The sequence below is a fragment of the Orbicella faveolata genome, unplaced genomic scaffold (assembly GCF_042242905.1).
Source record: "Orbicella faveolata isolate gen_17 unplaced genomic scaffold, um_ofav_v1 contig_24, whole genome shotgun sequence".
NCBI classification, from domain to species: Eukaryota; Metazoa; Cnidaria; class Anthozoa; order Scleractinia; family Merulinidae; genus Orbicella; species Orbicella faveolata.
In genome coordinates, this window is record NW_028301552.1 from 14,877,547 (window position 1) to 14,890,603 (window position 13,057).

Below are 13,057 nucleotides of genomic sequence, written 5' to 3' on the forward strand. Positions count from 1 at the left end.
AATCGCTGAAATGGTCGGGGATGGGTTCACCCTGACCGTATCGCTCGTAGACACTAGTGCACTTGGAACACAAGGTCGTCCAACACTATCGATCGGCTATGGTCGTACACATTCTCGAGATCAACCAACTCAAAGCATGGGACATAATGATTTGAACCCAATTCTTTATTCACACTTTCTTATATGTACAAAAACGTCGTGCCTGATTGGTTCTTACGAAAAATCGACTCTGATTGGATAACACGAAAAAGAAGGCGAAGAAAAGACTTAGTCTGAATCTGTAAAGTAATCAACATGTTCCATGTTCTTAAGATCTCGTCCATACTCATCATCACAGTCTTCCTCGTAGGTATCCATGGCATAATATTTACAATTTCTCCAACAACATTCCCCTTTACCGGGTCTCCACTTCAGGGCTTCCTGCTCGTCCCCCTTCACATAGAATGCTTGTCGCATACTCTCTTTACACTCACCACACAGGTCCTCCCGATCAGTGTCCATGGCACGAAAGAAAAACCGATCCTTCCACACATCACGTTGATGCATGATATCGTAGATCAACTCTTCCAACTTCAGACACGTTTCCTTGTAATCTCCCTTGCTGAAAGTCAGTAACGACTTCACCATGGGACTCTCGTCTGCCTCCAACACCCGTCGTGATAGGTCACGAGAGAAACGCAAGGGTTCAAACAGATCACGGATGGCATCGGTCATCATGTACGTGAGGTTATCCGTGGCGATCAAACAGGCCCGCTCGGCGTCCAGGGTGGGATCACTACAATGAATGAATTTGAATTGACCGCTACCACTTCGGTACATCACGCGACACCACTCACCGAAAAACAAAAACACGTGTTTGTTATTCTTCATCATCTCCAAAATCGTACCACCCCAGTCAGGACGACGTCTCATCAAGAGCTGAAAAGACCACAGACTATCGGGTACTCGACCTGACGGTTCGAAGAGATTGTCAAAAATGTACAGGTCCACCTTGGCATCCGGAATGGCGTCGAGATCTCTTAAAGTGTGTACCTTCAGATCCACGATCTGTTCCACGAGGTCCCGAATCTGGTTCGAGTTGCTATAGTAAGTCATCTTGACACCCTCAGACAAACTCGTTAAACTTCTTTCCTTCTCGATCCGCTCGCTTCGTGATCTCCAAGCCCGACAAATGAGGATAGCAATCACGCACACCCCAGTCAATCAAGTGCCTCTGGAGCCTATAGTACAAAGGAGAGACAAGACGTAACTCCAATTCAATTATCCTCGCGTGTAACAGTCTTTCGCCTTCTTTTTCGATTCTATCCAAAACGTCAGAAGCTCGATTCAACTGTTGTCTAAGATCTTCAAGGATCTCTTGCACGTCTCTCTCATCCAAAATCCTACAGGTCATCACCGCGTCAACAGCAAGTCGAGAATGATTCGCTGCGTCCAACGGGCTCCTTTTATACCCGCGCCGTGGATCCACTTTCACTCCGTACTTTCCCGGATCACGTGCCCACTTCAGATCCCGCCAATCGGAACGAAGACCGTCACATGATCCCATCACACCACACGTCACTGATTGATCAAAAACGTCCATAAAGTCGAACAACGCATTCCATCACGAGTCACTTTTCAGCAGAAGTCGTCATGGATTCACACGTCGAACCCATCAGGAAAAAGAAAAAATTGTCCAAAAAGAAACTGGAACTGCTCTTACCCAAGAGAGTGGAAAGAGAAGTAGGAGGTAAACAACTACAATCCACTTTAGATAGATGGTTATTCAAAAAACCTCGTGCCAGACTCCGTTTCAACAAACGCGTCCTCTTCAAAGAAATCACCCCGGACTCGGTCAGTTGGACCACCGTCCCTCTCAAAGGCTTCTCGCGACCCTGGAGCGCCTTTTCGATCCAACGCCAAGAAGTCAAAAGCCAAATGAAAAGTAACCATGACAAGCGAAGGCAAAGACCGACCCCCAAGAACGTGCGAAAAACCACCCACATCCTAGAAACCATGCGACGTGAAAACACCTTGTTGGGATACTAACTCATTCTCTATCTTCACAGACTCAAAGCTACCTGCCATTCAAGGCGGATGCATGACCGTGATCAGAGACTCACCTCCTCGAACCGTGCAAGTCCTGGAAGCCATGGGACTCGACAAATTCAAGAAAGACGACCTCGTAGAAGTACCCCCTGAAGTGGACGACCGAGGAGAATTCACCGAAGTCCAAGTGTTGGAGGAATTCGACCCCGATCAGTTCCTGAACCAACTGAAACCACAAGATTCCATCTGCCCACGTTGCATGGTACCCCTGACATACGGAAGCGTGCGAACCCCAGACGGTGGTACCTGGGAATATTACCGATGCCCCTCTTCCAGATTCTACACCAAGTGTTATGTGACCTGTGGCGTCAAAGAGGTGGGCACTTACCTGAGACGCGTCGAAGAACAGACCCACCCCTGCTACAGGAACATCGACCCGGCTTGTTTCCGATGTCTATGCAGCAAATCCCTGGTCTTAGCCACCTCCCACTCCCAGTCCAACCCAGACAGGCTCTATCTCAAGTGTCCCAAGCGTACCTGCAAGTTCTTTCAATGGATCGACGAATACCCCCGAGGAGTCGCCGAAGCCATACTGATGAATGGACAGGCCCCAAACTAAGAAAAAGACAGACACAGTTTTTTGTAAAAACACACTCTGATTTTTATTTCACACTATTTACACGTTGGGTAATTTGTCCTCCGCGTCGATCATGGCTCGCATCGTTACTTGATCACAATGGTTGAAAGTACTACAATAATCGTTTATTGATTGATTGATATCCCGAAGAAAAAGAGGGTGCCGGTCAATAGGACCGTGCACACGTCCCACCCTGTAATAAGTGGAATGACCAATAAAAGTTGTTTTTTGTTCTATTTTCAGACTCCATGTCTCGATTTCCTAACCCTCAATGTCTATGGTGCAAGGAAGGATACACTTTCAAACACAGTATCAGAGACTACTTCCTGACACCCTGTTGCGACCAATTCTTTCACGGAACCTGTAAAGCCCTCCACACTGAGCGGTTGAAACCCTCTGAAAGACTCTGCCCTCATTGCAAAGCCGTGAATTTCGGACTGCCTCCCGATGACAACCCCAAAACCAAGTCCTAAAGAGGTAAGCGCTTCGATGGTCTAATGGTTAAGACGTTGAGTTGTGGCCTCAAAGACCCAGGTTCGATTCCTGGTCGGGGCATTAAATTTTTTCTTTTTTATTCCCTATAGAGACGATGAAAAAATCACGCAACAAACCATGTACATTCTCTCGTTAAAGGATCTTTATTAGTGTTACAGGCATGAATAAAAATGTTTTTTCACTCCTCTGATTCTGGTGTTTTTACAATTTGTTTGATAAATGCTCGGTACGCCAACTCGTCTCGGTCCTCCCAACTGCTCTTCCACGCTTCCCATCCGTCCTCAAATCCATCCGACAACTTCTCCAAACACACAGGGTCTTTAAACGAGATGGACTGGTCATCAAACATCTTCTCAGACAGCATTTTTCTGAACCTCATCACCTCATCCGCCAGCTTCGTCACCTCTTTCTTCAGGAGGACATCCATAGCGTGAGAAACGGCGCATTTCATTATCTTTCCAAGAATACCGTCATGAACAGCATCCATCACCCTCGCGGCAAGTTCTTCTATCTTCTCTTCAGAAACACTATTCACCTTCGTCTCGCTCTCCTCTGAAGACATCTTCTAGTCGCCTAGCTCAAAACAACAATACTCACTCGACACTCACGCAAACCCTTTTATTCCCATCCGAACCTCGATTTCATGCACGTGACAGCCTCGATCTCATGGATTGGCTATCGCCTTATTTGGACATGCGCGTCACAACCTCGATTTCATATTTCTCCTTATTTGGACATGTTGCCCTTATTTGGGCATGGGCGCCATGTTTGACCCCCCTGGACGCCATCTTGTTTATGCAAATCGAAAATACTGCCCTCTGATTGGTCGAGAGCCTTTTTTAATGATATGCATCGCCTCCTGATTGGTTACGGCCCCTATAAGCGTGCTTTACTACTGACGTCACCGTACGAGCGAGCGAGCGAATGCCGTCCGTACAGACTCTGGGGGAGGGGGAGAGGAGCCTCGCGGTAGCGCAAACGGGGGAACCGAGGAATGCCATCTTTTTTTGGCGGGATTTTTAAAGAAAAGAAAACTCATTTCTATTTGCCATATCAACAAATAATAGCGGAGGTTGATCTAACGTTTTTAAGATGGGGTTGCACTGAAGCATAAAACAGAAACGAAATGCAAGAAATTACAGGCAAAGAAGTAGCAAAGAAGTAGCGAAGAAGATCGTGAAAGAGAGCGGGCCAGCGCTGGGGAAGGAGGTGAAACAGTACTGAACACTGCCGTTAATTATAGCGAGTCAAGGACTAGAGAAAGGGGATGAAATAATACGGAACAATGCCGTGAAGCAAAGGTAACGAGGACTATAGAAAGGAGACGAAATACCTGACGACTGTAGAACCGCTCAATTAATTCGCGCGTCGAGATGCTGTGCAGCCGAGCAAGAAAAGTCACATGATTAAAATCAGGTGACGAACTAGAGAACTGTGTGTTTAGTGTAAAACAGAAAACACAGCAGAAAAAAGTGGTTGATTCGTTGATCTATCGAAAAGATTAGATCAGTTCCGTTCAGTCTTCACAACTTTTGCAGCAAGTTTCTGCCTGGAAGATTTGCACTGGCCGAAGTGAATTGCCAACTTGAGGTAAGCGACGTTTGTTGTGGGTTTGCTATGGAAATTATGAAGTTGCCTCGGCGAGATAAGCTTATTTTCAGTAGGAATCCTTTTTCAAAGTCTTCCTTATTTGAAGCCATGCTGTGAGGCATTTTGTAAATTACATAGGTTTAATTTCGCTCATAACAATAACACTTGAGTGGTTTTGTGGATCGAGGTTGTAAGTTGCATATTGTAAACAGATCAAGTTTTGTCTCGAGTTTCGTCGTCACGTTTAAAAAAAAAAATCTGTATTTGTAAACACTACCGGGTGAGTTTTGAAGTTTTCTCTGTGTTAATTGGCACAACCGCTTCCAAGACTGCAAAAATTTCTTAAACCAAGATAGGTCAACAAACCATTTTAAGCCGAAGCGAACAGGATTTGCTAAATTTACTTTTGACGTACCTATGTGAATATTTACATCTTGTGATTACAAAGTATTTCCTCGTTTTGTTAGAAATGCTTGGGAGGAATTTCCAGGTTAATTTGGTTGAAGACTGGTAAAGCTACCGCCGATAAAATGACTGCAAAGCTAAATTAAGCCGTCGGCAAAAATACACACTGTGATATTCAAATCTATGCTTAAGCGTGAATAATTGTTAAACTTTAACACTGCAAGCTTAAACGAATTTTCTTCATCCTTTCTTTCATTCAGTCATCCTTCATTGAGAAGGGATTTGCTGTTTGATACTCAGCTGTAATGATATGCATATTGTGTTTATAATGTAGATTTCGTTTTATTTTGTTGTTGTCCAGTTAGTTCGGTTTGGTGAAATGCTTGTTAAGTCGAAATGTCGAGTAGACGATTATGCATGTAAACCCTGTTGGCAAGTAAAGCTCTACTTTGATTTTAATTTGCTATTTCATTTTATTAGTGCCACTGTTTTTGGTTGGGGGTACATGGCCTCTATTTTCCTAATGAGATGTTATTCCCTAGTGTGGTATTTACATTTATGGAAATGTTCCATAACAGTGAGATAGTACTAATTAAAAAAAATGCTAAGAGCTGTGCTCAGTAACTTGAACAGTGAAAATGACATTTACATACGTAGAAAAAATTTAGGGCATAGAAGTCCTTGCCCTGACCATTTCTTGGTAATAAAAATAACTTTTACTTATGTACATTCAAAATTTAGTTGGTGAGAGTGCATTCCTCGCTCCACTCTCTCTCTGCTCTCTTTTTCACACTAATTTTTGATTGACTAACTTATTAACCGAATGTCACTGACTGTTTTCTTTGTTGTGCTTTACTTTTTTGCTCGTTGAAGAAAGTTAATGTTAAAATCTGACATTTGAATGCCTCCTTTGCTAAAGTTAGTCACCATTTAATTGTTATCACTCCCTGTGAATTCATAGAGAATTACCACCTAATGTGGAAGTCCTGTCTTCAAGTGTGGGAAAATGACACTGCAAAAAGTTACAAAAAAAGTTACAATGAAAGTAAAAAGAATTGTGAATGTCGATCATGACTTGGTGTACATTGTACATCATGTAAAGGTATGTGGTGAGTGCCAAAGGCATAATATTTCATGCATTTGCCTTTTCAGGACAAATTATATAACAGTGACATTTTAAAAGATGTGATCAGAAAAATAATGAGTATTGTCCAGGCAGTACCAGTTTATGGACGGCATATGCAGACAGTAAGAGGTGCTGTAAGCATTACCAGGTAATTAAGTTAGTTTTATGCTTATGACTTCTTGTACTTGGATTTTGTGTCATTTCGTCACAAGAATAGGTAATGAAAGATGCATTAGATGATGCAATTTATTTTCAAAGGCAAACTTAAAAGTCTGCCTATGGTGGATATCGGTTGTGTGTAAAGTGAATGTAAAGCAAACACACTGTTAAAGATGTACGTGCATGTTAATATTGAATAATCTGAAATTTCAGCGACTTTGAAAATACATTATATCTATGACAGTTCTGAGGTGAGGGCTGTTACATGTACATGTAAATGGCTCATGCTCAATTTTTCACTTGTTATGATTTAGCTGCCAATATGTTCTGTAAATTAATTTTAATAGTCATCTGTTGGTGTGCAACGATATACACCAATATATAACCAAATATTGTACAGTGTAAATTAATTAACCAAATTATGCTGTTTTCAGTTGACCAACGCTACTAAATGTACATTGTAATGTGATGTTGAAGCGCACAAATTTACAAACATGCCCAGTGTCAACTTGTCAAATGTATGAACTGGCCAGCCAGTCTAGATTACAAAACTTTCTGAAAGTTGGCCTTACCAGGTAAGATATTTCTTAAAGCATATTTTGTAATTAATGATTTCTCAGACATTGCATGTGAATATCTTCTGGAACTGCACATTCAGATTAAGTCAGCAAGAACATCAGTATTTATCCTGACAAAGTCTGATTTTCAGTTATATGTACAACCAAACAGCCTGGATGGCTCTTTGATTGGGACTACATGCACATTGTTGTACTGCAATGTTCCAGTTTCTTGTTTAAAGCAAATTGCATGTGCGCTCAAAAGCAAGTCACCAAGTTCATAACAGTTATATATGTTTGCTTTGCATCTCAGGACAGAGCCTGCCACTGTGAAAGTTTTGGTGCCATCCCCCTAGCATTTGATTCACTACTGTAGACACTCAGTAAACAACTAGCAATGAAGGACACTGTATATCGATGAAAGGAATGTCATCTGTTGGTTATAAATTATAATTGATATGTCTTTGTATGTTCAGTGGTGTTCAAGTAGCAGCGATATACAGTATGATTACATCCCTGTTCCTGTCAGTCAATATACGAACAGTGTACACATGGGCAACCTGGATTAAAACAGCAAAGATTTTCAAAGCAACCATGGCCAGGTGAGATATTTCTAAAGAAATATAAATTGAAGGTCCTTATGATTGCTTATAGGGATTGATTTTTATTGTAAACAATATTTTACTGAGTGTATTTTTCTTGTGTACTAATTGTTATAGAACACAGAGACCGCTGTCATAACAGAGATATTAATGTGTGAAAAGTTCCATAAAAAAATGCACTGGGAGCAAATTAAATCATCATAGATGCAGCTTCTGAGAGATCCCCAATATTAATGGAATATACATTGTACATACATGTAAAAGAGTTCAATAATTTATTACTTAAGATTGTAATGCTTTGTTTGGTTTCTCTATATTCACAGACAACTTGATGCCATAATAATTTCTGCACAAAGTTCATTGAACAAACTGACTTGGAAGTTGAGTTCTCCAACCCATACTGTGTGTAGTAATATCATACAGCTGTAGCTGCAACATTGTGACAGATAAACTGTATTACATTATTAAGAAACACCTATGATACATGTATTAACTAATTATTTAAAGTGTCTGTTAAATTAATCAGTTTTTCTTGGAGAGAATTTACTCATCATGTCATGGTTTATTCAAATAATTGCTTTTTTGGCTTAAAAATGATATTTATTGTGCTTGGTTTATGTTGCTCTTAAATCAATTTTGTGATAACTGGCATTTGGCATGGCATAAATTAATATTTTGCCAACACGAAATGGAGAACTGGGTCTTAAGCAAAGTTGCAGGATTAGTATTTTTGTAGAAAGAAAGAGTTGAGAAATTTGTGACATTCTACTGACAGCCTTGCCATTCGCAACGTCCAATAAGGTTAATTTGTTCCCTAGAGTTGTGCAAATAGCGTTCTCTAATTTAGAAATTATTTCAATCAGTTGTTTAAATGATTGCCTTATAGTCCCATCTCCAGCTTTGGTGCATGCAGGATATTGATGTATTGTTTATCCATTTTGCTATAAATTATCTTTAATTGATGTGTCAATCTAAACATATCTTTGATATGCTGGCTTTTTCTGACAAATGTACCTATGCCTCATAATCTTTGAGTGCGTTTGGTTGTGTAGTGCAGACAAAATACACGTACATAATATAACTTACTTATAGCTTACATGTACTTATAATTCTTGGTATAATTTAATCATTATGAGCAAAATTAATTAATGGAACCCAATAACAGCTCCTGTATTCCACAATCTCAGTCGAGAAAAAGAACAAATCACATTGGAATTGAATAGTAAAATTATTATCAGAAGCCTATGCAAGTATTCATGATCAGCAACAAAATATCATATTTATTGTTCATGCCAGAGTGATTTTGCCTATACTTATACTTTAAGAGATGGTGCAAACCCTTTTAGCAGGAGGAGATGCCATACAAAAATGAAGATAGCTAACTGTCTTTGGGGATCAAGTTAGAAAACAAAACTTTTTAACTTTTTACATGTGTATACTACTTTGGTATTTTTGTGAGATTTCATTTGGTAGAAATTTGGGGACTGAATATATTGTAGCCACTACATTTCAGTCATACCCCACAACAACAAAAAATGTGTAAATAAACTTCTTTTGTGCAGGAGTCCCAATTGTTAACTAAGAAAGAATATAATGATTAATAACAATGTCATGTCTTTCTCAATAAGAAAGAACAGGAAATGTCACCAAAAAGCACAGAAGACAGTTCTGTTATGTGATCAACATTATTGGTGGCTCCCCTGAAATGCTTGAAATCATGGCTCTGTTTTCATCATTACACCATCTTACACCTCGATCTGCTGATGTGATCCTAGTTCGGGCTGAAACTATAAAATCGCTCGCAGTTTACTTCACATACATGTACATGTTGGATTATTTTCATCAGTAACAACATTCCAAAAAATAACTGACGAGCTCCGCTTTTAGGCTTGGCTAAATCTATATATTACAGAAATAACTAAACCAGTACAATGCATGGTTCATGAAATTTGATTTTTTTTTTCAGGTTTTGGTTGCTTGAGAGGGAGTTAGGATAGTGAGAAATATTTTTTTCTGACCAATATCTTCGCATGATTTGAAAAAAACAAAAACAAAAACCACCTAAAACCCATCTTTTAGAATCTCTTTAATATTCTTATCCTTGCCTTGGATGGATTATTAACAAGGCAACTGATCACTTCGCCATCAGGGACTCTCGCAACCACAAACCAAACTGGCCAAGATACTAGCCATACCATATATTAACTGTTCTATGTACACAGTCAGACAAGTAACAGCATGTTTGTTGGTGGAGAAACTCCATGGTGGTGAGGTGACTGGTAACCATTTACATTCAAATCAGGCACGGATTCAAACCAGTTTCCACCGTTTTATGGAAATCGGTCAGAGTTTTCAGAATGACTCAGAAACCCAGGAAAGGGGACTTAAGAGAGTTACTGCAAATCCAGAACATTTCCTGGGGAAGCATGGCCTTAGACCCCTGTAGTTTGCACCTTCAGCACTTGTTGTTTCTGGCAGAAATCGGTCACCATTTATCCTAAATCTGCACCTGCAAATTAAGAATTTTTGTCACCTGTTTAAAAGCAAAGACCTAAAAATGTGTAGTTCCAAAAACATGTACCTCTCCCACAGATGTTTCTTTTCTTTGTTTAATGAGATTTCCAGTTTACCTTTCTACTGTGAAACCCCCTCCCACTCAGAATTTTCAATGTCTGACCATTACTGGTTTAGTTATGAGTTCTGGAGTTCCTAAAACATTTACCTCTTCCAAGGATGGGAGAGGCATCTTAGGTTTTTGCCATGTTGATCCGCATTCCAATTGTGATATCTTGGAATAATTTGGTAAACAGGTATAATCCTGTTACTTAGTTCATTCTTCTGATAAACTTGATAATAGTATCTCCCTGAAAATATCTGTAAGTAACTTAAGGCTTATATTACCTGCAGGTATTTATGAGTCTCACAAAAAGAAGACTGGGCAGAGTAATTCAGGCTTCATTTATGCAAACCAATCAAAAGGAAAGCCTATCAAGTTAATGCCAGTTTCCCAGCCACAAACTGGAAGTTCATCTGCATCTTCTAGCACATTGAAAAAAAGGAGTCAAGTCATTAAGAAATTTGTAGAGAGTGTAGCATCAGCAACAAAGATGGCAGATGATGTCATACATCAGACTGCAACATCAATTAACAGACATAGGATCAGTTTCTGAAGTCATTTTCAGAGGGAGGTCTGAACATCATAAAATCTTTTACACTTAAGCAGATGAGTAACGACTACAAAGATGTTTTATTTGGAAAACAAAATTGAAAATTTTCAGTTGTTACATGTGCATTTTGAAACAATGCAGCAAAATAATGAACTAGTGTGAAGCCTGCATGGATAAAAAAGAAGTTAATTCATCCTGCTAACCCAGTGTGTGCCATTATCTCAGCTCTGCAAAACATCTTTTAAATTTAATACAGGTTACCAAAGACATAAAAAGAAATAATTTCACATAAAGTGATTGCCTACCTTCCTAAAATCTACACTGTATCAGTACTAGACAGTATAACAGAAACAACAGCCTGTAACATTTTTGAAATCAAAATGGAAAAAAGCTCAACCCACTGTTTGTCTGAAATTTATTATCACAGTTGACATAAGCTTCTTTCAGGTTGCATAGCTTAAAGCCCATATGCCCAGTACCCCTCTCTGTCGCCATGAGGTAGCCTTCCTTGCGGTCCGATGTGCTAGCTTTGGTCACTGGTTTCCTATAAACTTTCCGAACACCAACTTGCTTCAAAAATTGCATGTGTTAACTTTCCATGTCCCTGAGAAAGCCATTTCCAAGAACACCATGGGCATGGAAGCTGAACACTGCTCAGAAAGTATACACCCAGAGGGCAACAGGCTTGAAAGGACTTATGCAACTACACAAAAATATTAATACATGTGATTGCTTGGCACTCAGGTAGTCAAGAGCCAGTGGCTTAAAGGCAACTCCACTCGAACAAACTTCAGGAAACCTAAAGACAGAAACAGATCAGATGCAATTGTAATTACAACAGAAGAATAGTTTCTATATTGAAAATCGAAAAGTTGCCAAGCTTCCATAATAAATGGGGACTTATGGCATATTGCACTAAAATATTCTACGATTCAGATAAACTGTAACCAGCTGACATGTGGAGAAATGTTTTTTTTTTTCAAACTGTAATAATTGTTCCTGTAGCTATTGTGATGCAGGCAGTAGCAATATACTTTAAGTCTTAATTTATAGCTGATCATGAGGAGAACTTTATCATACATGTAAATCAACAAGTGCAATGAAAGTCACACAATACAATAACATGAAATGGCAAAAACACAAGAATACAATACAATACTATTTGCCAATACTATTTACCAATATTACATTGGTTCTATAATATACTTTTCTGAAAACCTTTTACCGAGGATTTATCTTCAAATTAGTACATCATGAATCATATACAAGAAGCCTAGTTTAGCCTGCTCCACAAAAAGTTCCATCCACATCATTCAGTGCTTTCACATAATTCACATCAATATGTGCCATTATGGATTTGCTTAATTTTTGTATGTCATAAATGTTAACACATCTTGTAACAACAGAAAACTGCAGTAGTATAGAAAACCAATTTCCCTTACACCATGTAGGGCCTAGGGGTATAGTATCACACAATCAAAACCATTTCTCTCATTTAGGGAAATTGCCACTAACTGGTTTGGCATTTAACTATTCTTTTAGAGAATTGGCATTTACATGTAAGGCATGATTATTTTGATGGCCAGTAAGCAATGTACAGAAATAAGAAAATGTAGTTGTCTACGCAGGACCATAGTAGCACCCTGGTGTATAATAATGTTATGCAGTGCTTCATCATTGGTATTATGTAAATATTTTAAATGATAAATGTACATAAGCATTTGAACTACTGCAATTACCACAGAATACCACAGTATTATTTAACCTAATTGTAGGATTTTTACATTACATGTACATCTATGAAGCTAGTTTCCTTGCTACTGCTATGTTAAAATCATACTTAATATAAGGCATTAAATAAGAGATCTCAACAAATAGACAATTAAATGAAAGTGTTAGTTGAAATAAGCATATAAATAGTTCCATGTTGCTGTCTTATTAAAACCTGAGGGGCGGTTGTATCATGGTGCAAAACACTGCTAAATATGGAAAAATTTACAGACATGCAAATGTGTATAAAAGCAATTTCATTGGAGACTTTATAGCACAACTTTGTCTGGGAATAAAATTGCACTTTTCATTTTAATCAAAATTGCACAAATGATCTTAACAAGTTGCACAATTCCCGGTGAAGTAACGTTCCCTTGAGTGGGGAAAGTAATTTGCATTATTATCAATATACGCGGCCAAATTGAAAACCGCCCTCTTGAAAACACGTGCTTTGCGGGCCACAAATGACTCCTAGCGGGCCGTTAATGTATTAACGGCCCTGCAGCTGATTGGTTCTCGGT

General features: G+C 39.2%; 2 protein-coding genes, 1 long non-coding RNA gene and 1 other non-coding gene across 4 annotated transcripts; 3 read left to right on the plus strand and 1 right to left on the minus strand.

The window, feature by feature from the left end:
- Nucleotides 1-150: 150 nt before the first annotated feature.
- Nucleotides 151-1,267, minus strand: LOC149110547 (uncharacterized). Its single transcript, XM_089292445.1, has one exon. The coding sequence runs from the start codon at nt 1,093-1,095 to the stop codon at nt 268-270; it is 828 nt and encodes a 275-aa protein (XP_089148571.1). The 5' UTR covers nt 1,096-1,267; the 3' UTR covers nt 151-267.
- Nucleotides 1,268-3,148: 1,881 nt separating this feature from the next.
- On the plus strand, nt 3,149-3,220 carry Trnah-gug (transfer RNA histidin (anticodon GUG)). Its single transcript has one exon. It is a non-coding gene; the product is annotated as a tRNA-His (tRNA).
- A 1,283-nt stretch (nt 3,221-4,503) lies between these two features.
- LOC149110549 (uncharacterized) lies at nt 4,504-8,028 on the plus strand. Its single transcript, XM_089292306.1, has 4 exons — nt 4,504-4,750; nt 6,339-6,429; nt 7,474-7,599; nt 7,923-8,028. The coding sequence occupies exons 2-4, from the start codon at nt 6,356-6,358 to the stop codon at nt 8,026-8,028; spliced, it is 306 nt and encodes a 101-aa protein (XP_089148432.1). The 5' UTR covers nt 4,504-4,750; nt 6,339-6,355.
- Nucleotides 6,878-7,411, plus strand: LOC149110550 (uncharacterized). The gene is made up of 2 exons (XR_016207971.1): nt 6,878-7,015; nt 7,311-7,411. It is a non-coding gene; the product is annotated as an uncharacterized LOC149110550 (long non-coding RNA).
- Nucleotides 8,029-13,057: the final 5,029 nt, after the last annotated feature.